Source organism: Dryobates pubescens, chromosome 33, assembly GCF_014839835.1.
Source record: "Dryobates pubescens isolate bDryPub1 chromosome 33, bDryPub1.pri, whole genome shotgun sequence".
NCBI lineage: Eukaryota > Metazoa > Chordata > Aves > Piciformes > Picidae > Dryobates > Dryobates pubescens.
The window spans coordinates 3,371,551-3,384,765 of NC_071644.1; the positions used below are offsets into that span (position 1 = coordinate 3,371,551).

Here is a 13,215-nt window from a genome sequence, read left to right on the forward strand (position 1 = left end):
CTCTCTGGGGCTCTGAGCAACCTGATCCAGCCAAAGATATCTGTGCTGGCTGCAAGGAGGCTTGGTCTAGGTCTAGGCTGAGCTTTGACTGTTCCCCAGAGAGCTGGGAGATGTCCCACCCCTTATGCTCTCCCAGCTCAGGCTCTTTGGGGCTCTGAACAGCCTGATCCAGCCAAAGATATCTGTGCTGGCTGCAAGGAGGCTTGGTCTAGGCTGAGCTTTGACTGTTCCCAACCAAACCACTCTCTGATCCCCCCCTGCAAAGCAGACCTCTGCATCTGCAGGGGCAGCCTGAGCCTCCTGCCTTCCACAGGAGAGGATTTGAGGCTGGAGTTTGCCTTGCACCTCCCCAGCCAGCACCTTATCTCCATCCCCATCTCCACCAGGGCTCTTCTTGGCACCTTTCCACCCTCAAAGCTGCAGAAGCCAAAAGGAGATGGTGGGGGGGACACACAGAAGTGTTCTTGGGGTGGCTCCTCAGTCATTCTCAGCCTTCCACCTCTCTCCAGGTGACTCCTCCAGCACCAAGAGACCCTCCCCCCCTCCAGGGAAGATGCCAGGGCTGATCAACTGGACCACCTGCTCCCCACTGCCCCTCACCACGTCGGAGGTGACCTCGTGTGTCAGTGGCTACGCCTTTGGGATGACAGCCTTGCTCACCTACCACAACCCAGAAGCTCAGGCTTTTGAAGGCAGGTTTCAAGGGGGTGGAGGTGCTTTGAGAGCCAGGGGTATCCCAGTCCTGGCCTTGGGCCTTTAGGTGCTTTGTGGGAAGGGGAACCTGAGTCTGTCGCGACCTCGCTTTGGTCCTTCGCAGCCCAGGGCCAGGTTCAGTAAGGCACAGCCCAAGGTCCTGCAGCTAGGGCAGGGCAATCCCTGGGACCTATGCAGGCTGGAGGAGGGATGAGATTAAGAGCAGCCCTGCAGGAAAGGAGTTTGGGGGTGCTGGTGGGGGAGAAGCTGGCCAGGAGCTTGCAATGGGCACTGGCAGCCCAGAAGGCCAATGGCAGCTTGGCTGCCATTGGCCTTCTGGGCTGCCAGTGCCCATTGCCAGGGATGGAGAGAGAGGATCCTGCCCCCTCTGCTCTGCTCTGGGGAGACCTCACCTGCAGGGCTGTGCCTGGAGCCCCCAGCACAAGGACATGGACCTGCTGGAGCACAGAGGTGAGCAGAGGGCTGGAGCACCCCCTTCGCCAAGGAGGGGCTGGGAGAGTCGGGGCTGTTCAGCCTGGAGAGGAGAAGGCTCCAGGGAGAGCTCAGAGCTGCATTTCAGTGTCTGAAAGGGACCTGCAGGCAGGCTGGGGAGGGACTGCTCAGAAGGGGCTGTGAGGGATAGGATCAGGGGCAGTGCTTTGAAACTGGAGGAGGGGAGGCTTAAGGGTGGAAGCTCTGCGCAGTGAGGTTGGGGAGACCCTGGAACAGGCTGCCCAGGGAGGTGGTTGAGGCTCCATCCCTGCAGACAGCCTTGATGTGGCCCTGGGCAGCCTGCTCCCGTTGGAGCTGTCCCTGCTGCCTGCAGGAGGGGGGGAGGGGGTTTGGCCACGACGACCCTCAGAGGGTCCCTTCCAACCCCACGCAGCCTGTGCCTTATCGAGCATGGGAGATCCCAGGAGCGTGCAGGGAAGGGCCAAAGGGAGCTGCCCCACCGTGGTCCTGGCTGGTGGGGCTGGGCAGGAGTGCTTGGTGTGGCTTTCAACACAAAGCCTTTCTGGCTGCCAGGTCTCTTTGTATACCCCCTGGAGGAGGGCACCACCATCGTGGGGTTCGAGGCGGCCGTGGCCCGGAGAGCCATCACCGTGCAGATCAAGGACAAAGCCAAGCTGGGGGACAGATGCTTTGAGGGCTGCCACCCCACCGAGGGGAGAGCTCCTGATGGAAGTGGTGAGAGGGTCTGGGGGCACTGAGAGGGGGGATTTGATAAGTGTCTCTCAATGTCTGAGGGCTGGGGGGCAAGAGGGAGGGGACAGGGGCAGGCTGGTTGCACCCTGGGATAGGGGAAGGGGCAATGGATATAAACTCCAGCACAGGAGGCTCCACCTCACCATGAGGAGGAACTTCTTCACTCTGGGAGGGTCCCAGAGCCCTGGAGCAGGCTGCCCAGAGAGGTTGTGGAGTCTCCTCCTCTGGAGCCTTTCCAGCCCCATCTGGATGTGTTCCCGTGTGAGCTGTGCTGGATTCTCTGCTCCTGCTCTGGCAGAGGGGTTGGGACTGGATGATCTCTAGAGGTCCCTCCCAGCCCTTGGCATCCTCTGATCCTGCGATGGGGAAGCAAAGAACAGGGAGGTGGCAGAGAGTGGGTGGCTGGCACATGCCATGGCATCAAGAAGGCTCCTTTGGAAGGCTGAGCCTTGGGTTCTGGTGCTCGTGTTTCAGTGTCTCCTCCATTCTGGACAGCCAAGGGAGAGGGCTGGGGCTCAGGCTCCGTGGGGAAATGCTGATGTGAGCACTGAGGGCTGGCTGCTTTGGGGGTGGCCACAGGAGGCCTGGGGAGCGGTGTTTTCCCTGCTTGTGACACCACATCTCCCTGGTGTGGTCCTCCCCCTGCGCAGGAAGGCTCGCGATGGACGAGGACTTGGAGAGGATCGCTTTCGTGGCTAACCTGGGCATCATTCCTCCCCTGGAGAGCGTCTCCATCTTCATCAGCACCTCCTCTGAGCTGCAGACCCTGCCCAGCGGGGCTGTGAGGGTCCTTCTGCCAGCTGTGTGTGTCCCCAGGGTCCCTCAGGCCAGCCTGGAGAGCACCAGCAGCTTTGTCAGCCACCAGCTCCGAACGTATGGGAAAGCACGGGCTGGGCTCCGGTGGGGAGGAGAAGGCTGCAGCTGCTGTGGGAGGCTGGAGAGCTGCCAGAAGCTGATCTGCAGTTCCTGGGGGGGATGTGGAAGGTGTTGACTGGGCTTCATCTCACCAACAGGGACAAGAACCACTGTGGATTGAAGAGGCAGGAGCAAGGGAGCAGGACTTGCTTGGCTCAGCTGCTGGAGAGGGAGGCCACCAACCCCTTTGAGTACGAGTTCAGCTTCCATCTGGAGATCCGGGGGCCATGCCTGCTGGCAGGTAGGGGCTGCCAGGCTGCTTGATCACCACCTCGAGGCAACATCCAAGCTCCTTCTCCCTCTCTGCCTCCTCAGTGTGGAGCCTGCTTTGGCAGCTTCCCCGTGCTGGGGTGGCTTCAGCAGGAGGGTGCTGATGTGAGCGTGGGGAGGGTGATACGGCAGAGGCATCACACAGCCTGCTGGGGTCCTGCTCCTCTGCCACCTCCTGACTGTGGCAGTTTTAGGCTATGCTGGGGGGGAGGGGGAAACTTCAACCCACCACAGTGGTCTCCTCTCCTTGGTCTTCCCACCCTCAGCCTCTGACCTCACCTTGGTTTCCCTGGGCAGGTGTTGAGAGCCCTACCCACGAGATCCGAGCGGACGCCGACCCCGCGGCTCGCTCCGCCAGGAGCATCATGATCACCCTGGCCAACAAGCACACCTTTGACAGGCCTGTGGAGATCCTCATCCACCCAAGTGGTAGGTGGAGAAAGACCTGGGAGTCCTAGTGGACAGCAAGTCACAGAATCATAGAATCAATAAGGTTGGAAGAGACCTCAGAGCTCAGCAAGTCCAAGCTGGCGCCCAGCACCTCCTGACAGCTAACCCATGGCTCCAAGGGCCACATCCAAGCCCCTCTTGAACGCCTCCAGGGATGGGGACTCCACCACCTCCCTGGGCAGCACATTCCCATGGCCAATCTCTCTTGCTGGGAAGAACTTTCTCCTCACCTCCAGCCTGAACCTCCCCTGGCACAGCTTGAGACTGTGGCCTCTTGTTCTGGGGCTGGCTGCCTGCCTGGGAGAAGAGACCAACCCCCAGCTGGCTCCAACCTCCCTGCAGGGAGTTGCAGAGAGCAAGAAGGTCTCCCCTGAGCCTCCTCTTCTGCAGGCTAAGCAACCCCAGCTCCCTCAGCCTCTCCTCCCAGGGCTGTGCTCCAGACCCCTCCCCAGCTCTGTTGCCCTTCTCTGGACACCTTCCAGCAGCTCAACCTCTTTCCTAACCTGAGGAGCCCAGAACTGGACACAGGACTCCAGGTGTGGCCTCAGCAGTGCTGAGCACAGGGCACAAGGACTTCCCTGCTCCTGCTGGCCACACTCTTCCTGCTGCAGGCCAGGATGCCCTTGGCCTTCTTGGCCCCCTTGGGCACACTGCAGGCTCATGTTCAGCTGCTGTCCACCACTAGCCCCAGGTCCCTCTCTGCCTGGCTGCTCTCAGCCACTCTGCCCCCAGCCTGCAGCACTGCCTGGGGTTGCTGTGGCCAAAGTGCAGCACCTGGCACTTGGACTTGTTGAATGCCATCCTGTTGGACTCTGCCCATCAATGGCAGCTCCCCAGGGAGATGGAGGAGTCCCCATCCCTGGAGGTGTTCAAGAGGGGATTGGATGTGGCCCTTGGAGCCATGGCTTAGCTGTCAGGAGGTGCTGGGTGCCAGCTTGGACTTGCTGAGCTCTGAGGTCTTTTCCAACCTTATTGATTCTGTGATTCTAATGTGCCCTTGTGGCCAAGAGGGCAAATGTTCTCCTGGGGTGCAGCAAGAAGTTGTGGCCAGCAGGTTCTAGGGAGGTTCTCCTCCTGCCCTTCTGCTCTGCCCTGCTGATGCCACACCTGGAACACTGTGTCCCAGTTCCAGAGAGACAGGGACCTGCTGGAGAGAGTCCAGCAGAGGGCTGTGAGGGTGTCTGGGGGACTTGAACATCTCTCCTTGTGAAGAGAGGCTGAGATCCCCCTGGGGGCTGTTGAGCCTGGAGAAGGCTGAGAGGAGATCTTCTTGGCACCTACAAACATCTGAGGGGTGGGTGGCAGGGTGAAGGGGCCAGGCTCTTCTCAGTGGCACCCAGTGGCAGGATGAGGAGCAAAGGGTACAAGCTGGAACCCAGGAGGTTCCACCTCAACAGGAGGAGAAACTTCCTTGGGGTGAGGGTGCTGGAGGCCTGGAGCAGGCTGCCCAGAGAGGTTGTGGGGTCTCCTGGTGTGCAGCCTTCCAAGCCCCATCTGGGTGTGTTGCTGTGTGACCTGCCCTGGGGGATCCTGCTCTGGCAGGGGAGGGGTGGGGGGTGGGTGTTGGACTGGGTGATGTCCAGAGGGCCCTTCCAGTGCCCACCATTCTGGGATTCCATGATTGTCCACCTGATTCTCTGCATTCCCAGAGCCCCACATGCCTCACATCCTAATGGAAGAAGGTGACATGACTCCTGCAGAGTACGAACGACACCTGAAGGGGAAGAATGATTTCATCAAAGGCACTAAGAAAGACTCCAGTGCAGAGAAAAAGGTGAGAAGCAGAAGCTGCAGCTCCCAGCTGAGGCTCTCCCTGGGGGCTGGAGCTGTGCAAGCATCAGAGGTTGCCCTGGGCCAAGAACTTCTGCAGCATCCTCCCTCGGCAGGGGCTTGTGCAGAGGAGCAGGGCAAGAGAAGGGATTCTGCCCCTGGGCTCTGCTCTGCTCAGACCTCACCTCCAAGCCTGCCTCCAGCTCTGCTGTCCCCAGCAGCAGAAGGACACAGAGATGTTGGAGGGAGTCCAGAGGAGGCCACAAAGATGATCCAAGGGTTGGAGCAGCTCTGCTGTGAGCACAGGCTGAGGGAGCTGGGGGTGTTCAGCCTGGAGAAGAGAAGGCTCCAGGGGGACCTCAGAGCTGCCTGCCAGGAGCTGAAGGGATCCTGCAGGAAGGCTGCAGAGAGACTTTTCCTGAGGGTGTCTGGAGGCAGGACAAGGGGAAAGGGTTTGAAGCTGAGGTGAGGAGAAAGTTCTTCACTGAGAGAGTTGTTGGCCATTGGAATGTGCTGCCCAGGGAGGTGGTGGAGTCCCCAGCCCTGGAGGTGTTCAAGAGGGGATTGGATGTGGCACTTGGAGCCATAGTTTAGCCATGAGGTCTGTGGTGCCAGGTTGGACTTGATGGTCTTTGAGGTCTCTGCCAGCCTTGGTGATGCTGTGATTCTGTGTGTGATTCTGAGGGAGAACAGGGTTAGACTGCTGCTGAGGAAGAAGCTCTTCAGTAGAAGACTCTGGAAAGAGGCTGCTCAGAGAGGCTGTGGATGTCCCTTCCATGGACAGGAAGGCTGTTCAAGGCTGGATGAGGCTTTGAGCAACCAAGTCTAGCTGAGAGGTGTCCCTGCCCATGCCCATCTCCCTTGAGATCATCCCCCTTGAGATGAGTTTGCTCATTCTCTGCGTGTCTGAAGGGCTTAGGGGTGCTGGAGGGTGTCCAGAGAAGGGCAACAAGGCTGCTGAGGGGGCTTGAACACAGACCCGGGGCTTGATCATAGACCCTGGGCTCCAACACAGACCCTGGGCTCCAACACAGACCCTGGGCTCCAACACGGATCCTGGGCTCCAACACAGACCCTGGGCTCCAACACGGACCCTGGGCTCCAACACAGACCCTGGGCTCCAACACGGAGCCTGGGCTCCAACACAGACCCTGGGCTCCAACACGGATCCTGGGCTCCAACACAGACCCTGGGCTCCAACACGGACCCTGGGCTCCAACACAGACCCTGGGCTCCAACACGGATCCTGGGCTCCAACACAGACCCTGGGCTCCAACACGGATCCTGGGCTCCAACACAGACCCTGGGCTCCAACACGGATCCTGGGCTCCAACACAGACCCTGGGCTCCAACACGGATCCTGGGCTCCAACACAGACCCTGGGCTCCAACACGGACCCTGGGCTCCAACACAGACCCTGGGCTCCAACACGGATCCTGGGCTCCAACACAGACCCTGGGCTCCAACACGGACCCTGGGCTCCAACACAGACCCTGGGCTCCAACACGGATCCTGGGCTCCAACACAGACCCTGGGCTCCAACACGGACCCTGGGCTCCAACACAGACCCTGGGCTCCAACACGGACCCTGGGCTCCAACACAGACCCTGGGCTCCAACACGGATCCTGGGCTCCAACACAGACCCTGGGCTCCAACACGGATCCTGGGCTCCAACACAGACCCTGGGCTCCAACACGGATCCTGGGCTCCAACACAGACCCTGGGCTCCAACACGGATCCTGGGCTCCAACACAGACCCTGGGCTCCAACACGGACCCTGGGCTCCAACACAGACCCTGGGCTCCAACACGGATCCTGGGCTCCAACACAGACCCTGGGCTCCAACACGGATCCTGGGCTCCAACACAGACCCTGGGCTCCAACACGGATCCTGGGCTCCAACACAGACCCTGGGCTCCAACACGGATCCTGGGCTCCAACACAGACCCTGGGCTCCACCACAGAGCCTGGACTCGACCACAGCTCCTGGACTTGACCACAGACCCTGGGCTCCAACACAGACCCTGGGCTCCAACACAGACCCTGGGCTCCAACACAGACCCTGGGCTCCAACACGGATCCTGGGCTCCAACACAGACCCTGGGCTCCAACACGGATTCTGGGCTCCAACACAGACCCTGGGCTCCACCACAGCTCCTGGGCTCGACCACAGCTCCTGGGCTCCAACACAAAGCCTGGGCTCCAACACGGATCCTGGGCTCCAACACAGACCCTGGGCTCCAACACAGTTCCTGGGCTCGACCACAGCTCCTGGGCTCCAACACAAAGCCTGGGCTCCACCACAGACCCTGGGCTCCAACACAGACCCTGGGCTCCACCACAGACCCTGGGCTCCAACACAGCTCCTGGACTCGACCACAGCTCCTGGGCTCCAACACAAAGCCTGGGCTCCAACACAGACCCTGGGCTCCAACACAGACCCTGGGCTCGAGCACAGCCCATGGCAGGGGGGTTGGGAGTAGCTGATCTCCGAGGTCCCTCCCAGCCGACGGCCTTGCAGTGCCGCTGAGGCTGCTGCAGCGCTGCTGGCAGGCCAGGTGCGGCAGGAGCCGGGGGGCTGCTTACGGCGCCTGTAATTAGCGCTAGTCTGGCAGCGCATCGCTGGCTGGGTACATTGCCACCGCATTAAGGGAGGGGGGTGGGGGTGGTGGAATCGTTGCGGTGACACAGAGGAAAAGCCTCTTTTTAATTGCTCTGTAAATGTTTACCTCTCCTGGAGAGCTGTCAGAGAGGGAGAAGGGAGCTCGCTGGAAATAATGAGCGGAGCAGACGACAAAGGCAGGGGGAAGCTTCTCTTTGTTCTGCTGAGCAGCAACGGAGGAACACACACACACACACACACACACACACACAGAAAACCCCACCCCAAAAACAGCCCCAAAAAATATCTGCCGGGGGATTTGTGTCTCGTTGCTCAGCAGCTCTGAAGCAGTGAGTGACAGCCAGCGCTTCAGAGCTGCCACGGCAGGCAGAGAGCCTGGGATCAGAGCTGAGGACTGGAGGGGAGCTGAGTTTTTCTTCCCAGCTTGCTTGTCTTCAGAGAATCAGAGAATCAACCAGGTTGGAAAAGAGCTCAGAGCTCAGCAAGTCCAAGCTGGCACCCAGCACCTCCTGACAGCTAAGCCATGGCTCCAAGGGACACATCCAAGCCCCTCTTGAGCACCTTCAGCAGCACCTTCCCATGGCCAATCTCTCTTGCTGGGAAGAACTTTCTCCTCACCTCCAGCCTAAACTTCCCCTGGCACAGCTTGAGGCTGTGTCCTCTTGTTGTGGGGCTGGTTGCCTGCCTGGGAGAAGAGACCAACCCCCAGCTGGCTCCAACCTCCCTGCAGGGAGTTGGAGAGAGCAAGAAGGTCTCCCCTGAGCCTCCTCTTCTGCAGGCTAAGCAACCCCAGCTCCCTCAGCCTCTCCTCCCAGGGCTGTGCTCCAGACCCCTCCCCAGCTTTCTTGCCCTTCTCTGGACACCTTCCAGTGTCTCAATGTCCTTCTTAAGTTGAGGAGCCCAGAACTGGGCACAAAGAAGAGGCAGTGCAGGTGGGATGCCTCCTTTGCTGGCTCTCAAGATGTTTGTTGAAGCCTTACCTGTAAAATTCACTCACTATGAAATCCAGGCTGTGGGCTCATCCCCATCATGGGGGGGTGGGGTGGGATGTCCTAGGGGGCAAATCATATCCTAGGCTGCATCAGAAGTGTGGACAGCAGGTGGGCAGAGGGGATTCTGCCCCTCTGCTCTGTTCTGGGGAGACCTCACCTGCAGGGCTGTGTCCAGCTCTGGGGCCCCCAACACAAGAAGGACCTGGACCTGATGGAGGGGGTGCAGAGGAGACCACAAAGACGATCAGAGGGCTGGAGAACTCCTGCTGTGGGGACAGGCTGAAAGGGTTGGGGCTGTTCAGCCTGGAGAGGAGAAGGCTCCAGGGAGAGCTCAGAGCTGCATTGCAATATCTGCAGGGGAAGCTCCAGGCAGGCTGGGGAGGGACTGCTCTGCAGGGCTGTGGGCATAGGACCAGGAGCAGTGGTTTGAAACTGGAGCAGGGCAGGGTTAGGTTGGACACCAAGAGGAAGAGCAATGAAGGTGGGGAGACCCTGGAACAGGCTGCCCAGGGAGGTGGTTGAGGCTCCATCCCTGCAGACATCCAAGGGCAAACTTGATGTGGCCCTGGGCAGCTTGACCTAGTTGGAGGTGTCCCTGCTGCCTGCAGGGGGGTTGGCCAAGAGGAGCTCTGAAGGTCCCTTCCAACCTGTCTCATTCTGCGATTCCAGGGAATGCTGTGGCTCCAGGGCCACCATTCTGCCCTCGTTTGGGATCCCTCTAGGCTGAAAGCTGCAAAGCATCTGTGATGGGGAAGATGTTAAGGAAAAGAAGGTCACATGGCTGGAGGGAAAGGAGGGTGGGAAAAGCCCTTTGAGCTCCCAGTGAGCAATTTATACTCCCAAGCAGGAGGGAGAAGTGCAGGAGGATGAGCAAGAGCTGGGGTGATGGCAAGGTCTCTGTTCCTGTGAATGGGAGCTGCCTTTTCACAGGGGTCAGGGAAGCAGCACTCAGGCAGCAGAGCTGAAAGCCAGGCTCGTGTGTTTGTTGATCCACAGGCTCCCTGGAGCCTGGGGAGATCCATAATAGAAGTGGTGGTTGTTATCCCTGTTGACCCAGCAATGTGAGTCAGGGCTGGAGAGAACCAGCCTGGTTAGCTGGGGTCTGGTTTACTCCTGGTGAAAGAAAGAGAAGGCTTTGAAAGGGGAGGGAGGGGGCAAAAAAAAAAAGGCCAACAAAGCCTCTGACAAAGGAGCTGCCTGTGGTGGAGCATTCTGGGGACCCTCTCTCCAAGAAGGATGCTCAGGGCTGGAGCAGGGCCAGAGAAAGGCAACAAAGCTGGGGGAGGCTCTGGACCTCCAGGGGCTCCAAGGGTCAGAGCATCAATAAGGTTGGAAAAGAGCTCAGAGCTCAGCAGGTCCAACCGGGCACCCAGCACCTCCTGACAGCTAAACCATGGCTCCAAGGGCCTCAGCCAGGCTCTTCCTAAACACCTCCAGGGATGTGGACTCCACCACCTCCCTGGACAGCACATTCCAATGGCCAATTCCTCTTGCTGGGAAGAACTTTCTCCTCACCTCCAGCCTAAACCTCCCCTGGCACAGCTTGAGACTGTGTCCTCTTGTTCTGGTGCTGCTTGCCTGGGAGAAGAGCCCAACCCCTAGCTGGCTCCAAGCTCCCTTCAGGGAGTTGGAGAGAGCAAGAAGGTCTCCCCTGAGCCTCCTCTTCTGCAGGCTAAGCAACCCCAGCTCCCTCAGCCTCTCCTCCCAGGGCTGTGCTCCAGACCCCTCCCCAGCTTTCTTGCCCTTCTCTGGACACCTTCAAGTGTCATCCCCACCACAGCCAGGACAAGCCCACAGAAGGCCACAGCCTCACAGCTTGCCCTCACCTCCCTGCTTTTCTCCTTCTCAAAGTCAGGAAGGGGCAGAGCAGAACCCCCCCAGGCTCTGCAGCTCTCTCTCTTTTTGCCTACAGACAGAGATCATCAGGAAGAGGCTGAACAAGGACATCCCCCACCACCCTGTCATCATGCTCAACTTCTGCCCTGACTTGAGGGCCATCCAGCCCGACCTCCAGAAAGCCCAAGGGGAGTTCATCTTCCTCATAGACTGCAGCAGGAGCATGAGTGGAGTGCACATCAGCCGTGTCAAGGTACCTCCCGGGGAGGGGAAGTGCCTGAGAGCACCGAGGGCTGCACCTGACTGAGCTGTGGGGGCTGCTGAGTGGCACCAGGAGCCGGGGGAGGTGGGGAATGATCTGCTGCAGCCTTCTGAGGAGAGGCTGAGGGAGCTGGGGCTGCTCAGCCTGGAGAAGAGGAGGCTCAGGGGAGACCTTCTTGCTCTCTCCAGCTCCCTGAAGGGAGGTTGGAGCCAGGTGGGGGCTGGTCTCTTCTCCCAGGCAGCCAGCACCAGAACAAGAGGCCACAGTCTCAAGCTGTGCCAAGGGAAGTTTAGGCTGGAGGTGAGGAAGAAGTTCTTCCCAGAAAGAGGAATTGGCCAGGGGAATGTGCTGCCCAGGGAGGTGGTGGAGTCCCCATCCCTGGAGGTGTTCAAGAGGGGCTTAGATGTGGCCCTTGGAGCCATGGTTTACTTGTCAGGAGGTGTTGGGTGACAGAGCTTGGCTGAGAGAGAGCCAAGCTGCAGGGTGGTGGCACTGGGAGGCACTGGGTGAGCAGTGCTGGGTGAGCAGTGCTGGGGGAGAACCAAGCTGCAGAGTGGTGGTACAGGGAGGCACTGGGTGAGGAGTGCTGCCTGAGCTTGGCTGAAGGAGAACCAAGCTGCAGAGTGGGAGCACTGGGAGGCACTGGGTGAGCAGTGCTGGATGAGCAGTGCTGGGTGAGCTTGGCTGAAGGAGAACCAAGCTGCAGAGTGATGGTACTGGGAGGCATTGGGTGAGAAGTGAGGCAGAGCTTGGCTGAGAGAGAGCCAGGCTGCAGAGTTGGGGTACTGGGAGGCACTGGGTGAGCTTGGCTGGGTGAGCAGTGCTGGGTGAGCAGTGCTGGGTGAGCTTGGCTGGGGGAGAACCAAGCTGCAGAGTGGGGGTACTGGGAGGCACTGGGTGAGCAGTGCTGGGTGAGCAGTGCTGGGTGAGCAGTGCTGGGTGAGCAGTGCTGGGTGAGCTTGGCTGGGGAAGAACCAAGCTGCAGAGTGGGGACACTGGGTGAGCAGTGAGGCAGGGCTTGGCTGAGAGAGAGCCAAGCTGCAGAGTGGGGGTGCTGGGAGGGATGCAGACGGGAAGGGGCTGCTCTGGGGTGGTTCAGTGCCCTTGGTCGAAGGGGCTGGGGTGGGAAACGCAGGGCTTTGAATTTCTTGGCTCCTTTCTCCGGGCAGAGAGGCAGCCCCAGGGCAGGGCCCAGCTGAGGGGTGGGCTCAGTGCTGAAGCTGGGCTAATGGCTGGAGATTGACTCCTCTGGCAGCAAACATCTCTGCTTATCGAGCTGCTGGGCAGCTAGCGAGCGCAACAGGCTGCAGATCAATATTTACCACCGGGAGCAATAAACCTTCCCTGCTTGCTGCAACAGAAGCAGCCTTCAGCTGCCCACTTTGGGAAGCACTTCAGCAGAAACATTTGGAAATTTGGAGTCTTTGGCTTCTGTGTTGGTTTTTTTTTTAGCCTCTTTTAGCTTCTCTTTGGCTTCTTCTCTTCCCTTGTAACGAGCTCAGAGCTGGGATGTCAAGCGTTGAGCTCCGGCAGAGGCAGCATCCCAGGAGCCATCTGGGGAGCTGCAGTATAAATATATCCTCGTAGGTTTGAGCTAACAGCTTGGTTTGAAGTCCTCTGGAGCCTCTTTAAAGGGCAGCCCCTGATCTCCTGCGTTAATTCCCTGCCTTGCTGCTGAGTCAGAGAATCGTTTGAATCAATTGCCTTGAAAGAGACCTCTAAGGGTCAGCCACTCCAAGCGGCAGCCCAGCCCCACCGTGGCTATTGTGCCACGGCCGCACATTCCCTGAGCACCTCCAGGGCTGGGGACTCCACCACCTCCCTGGTCCAACCCCTGACCACTCTTGCAGCAAAGAAATTGCTCCTCATGCCCAGCCTAAGTCTCCCCTGGTGCAGGCTGAGGTCGTTTCCTCTTGTCCTATCAGTTGTTCCTAGGGAGAAGAGACCAAATCCCACCTGCTGCAACCTCCTTTCAGGGAGTTGTAGAGACCCAGGAGGTCTCCCCTCAGCCTCCTCTTCTCCAGGCTGATCAACCCCAGTGCCCTCAGCAGCTCCTCCACAGCCCTGCTCTCCAGACCCTTCCCCAGCTTTGTTGCCTTTGTCTGGCCCTGCTCCAGCCCTTCAATGTCCTTCTGGGAGATAGGAGCTCAAACCTGAACCTAGGGCTTGAATTCCTGAGCTCACCTCAAGACCCCCA

General features: G+C 59.5%; 1 protein-coding gene across 1 annotated transcript in view; it reads left to right on the forward strand.

Annotated features, from left to right (window-relative positions):
* The first annotated feature begins 553 nt into the window (after window positions 1-553).
* The window catches only part of VWA5B1 (von Willebrand factor A domain containing 5B1), a 35,405-nt gene continuing 22,743 nt past the window's right edge, over window positions 554-13,215 (forward strand). Inside the window, exons 1-7 of the mRNA XM_054175912.1 lie at window positions 554-692; window positions 1,720-1,881; window positions 2,550-2,772; window positions 2,913-3,055; window positions 3,382-3,513; window positions 5,184-5,308; window positions 10,833-11,009. Of these exons, the coding sequence (XP_054031887.1) occupies window positions 554-692; window positions 1,720-1,881; window positions 2,550-2,772; window positions 2,913-3,055; window positions 3,382-3,513; window positions 5,184-5,308; window positions 10,833-11,009 (1,101 nt within the window). The remainder of the gene's footprint in view (window positions 693-1,719; window positions 1,882-2,549; window positions 2,773-2,912; window positions 3,056-3,381; window positions 3,514-5,183; window positions 5,309-10,832; window positions 11,010-13,215) is intronic.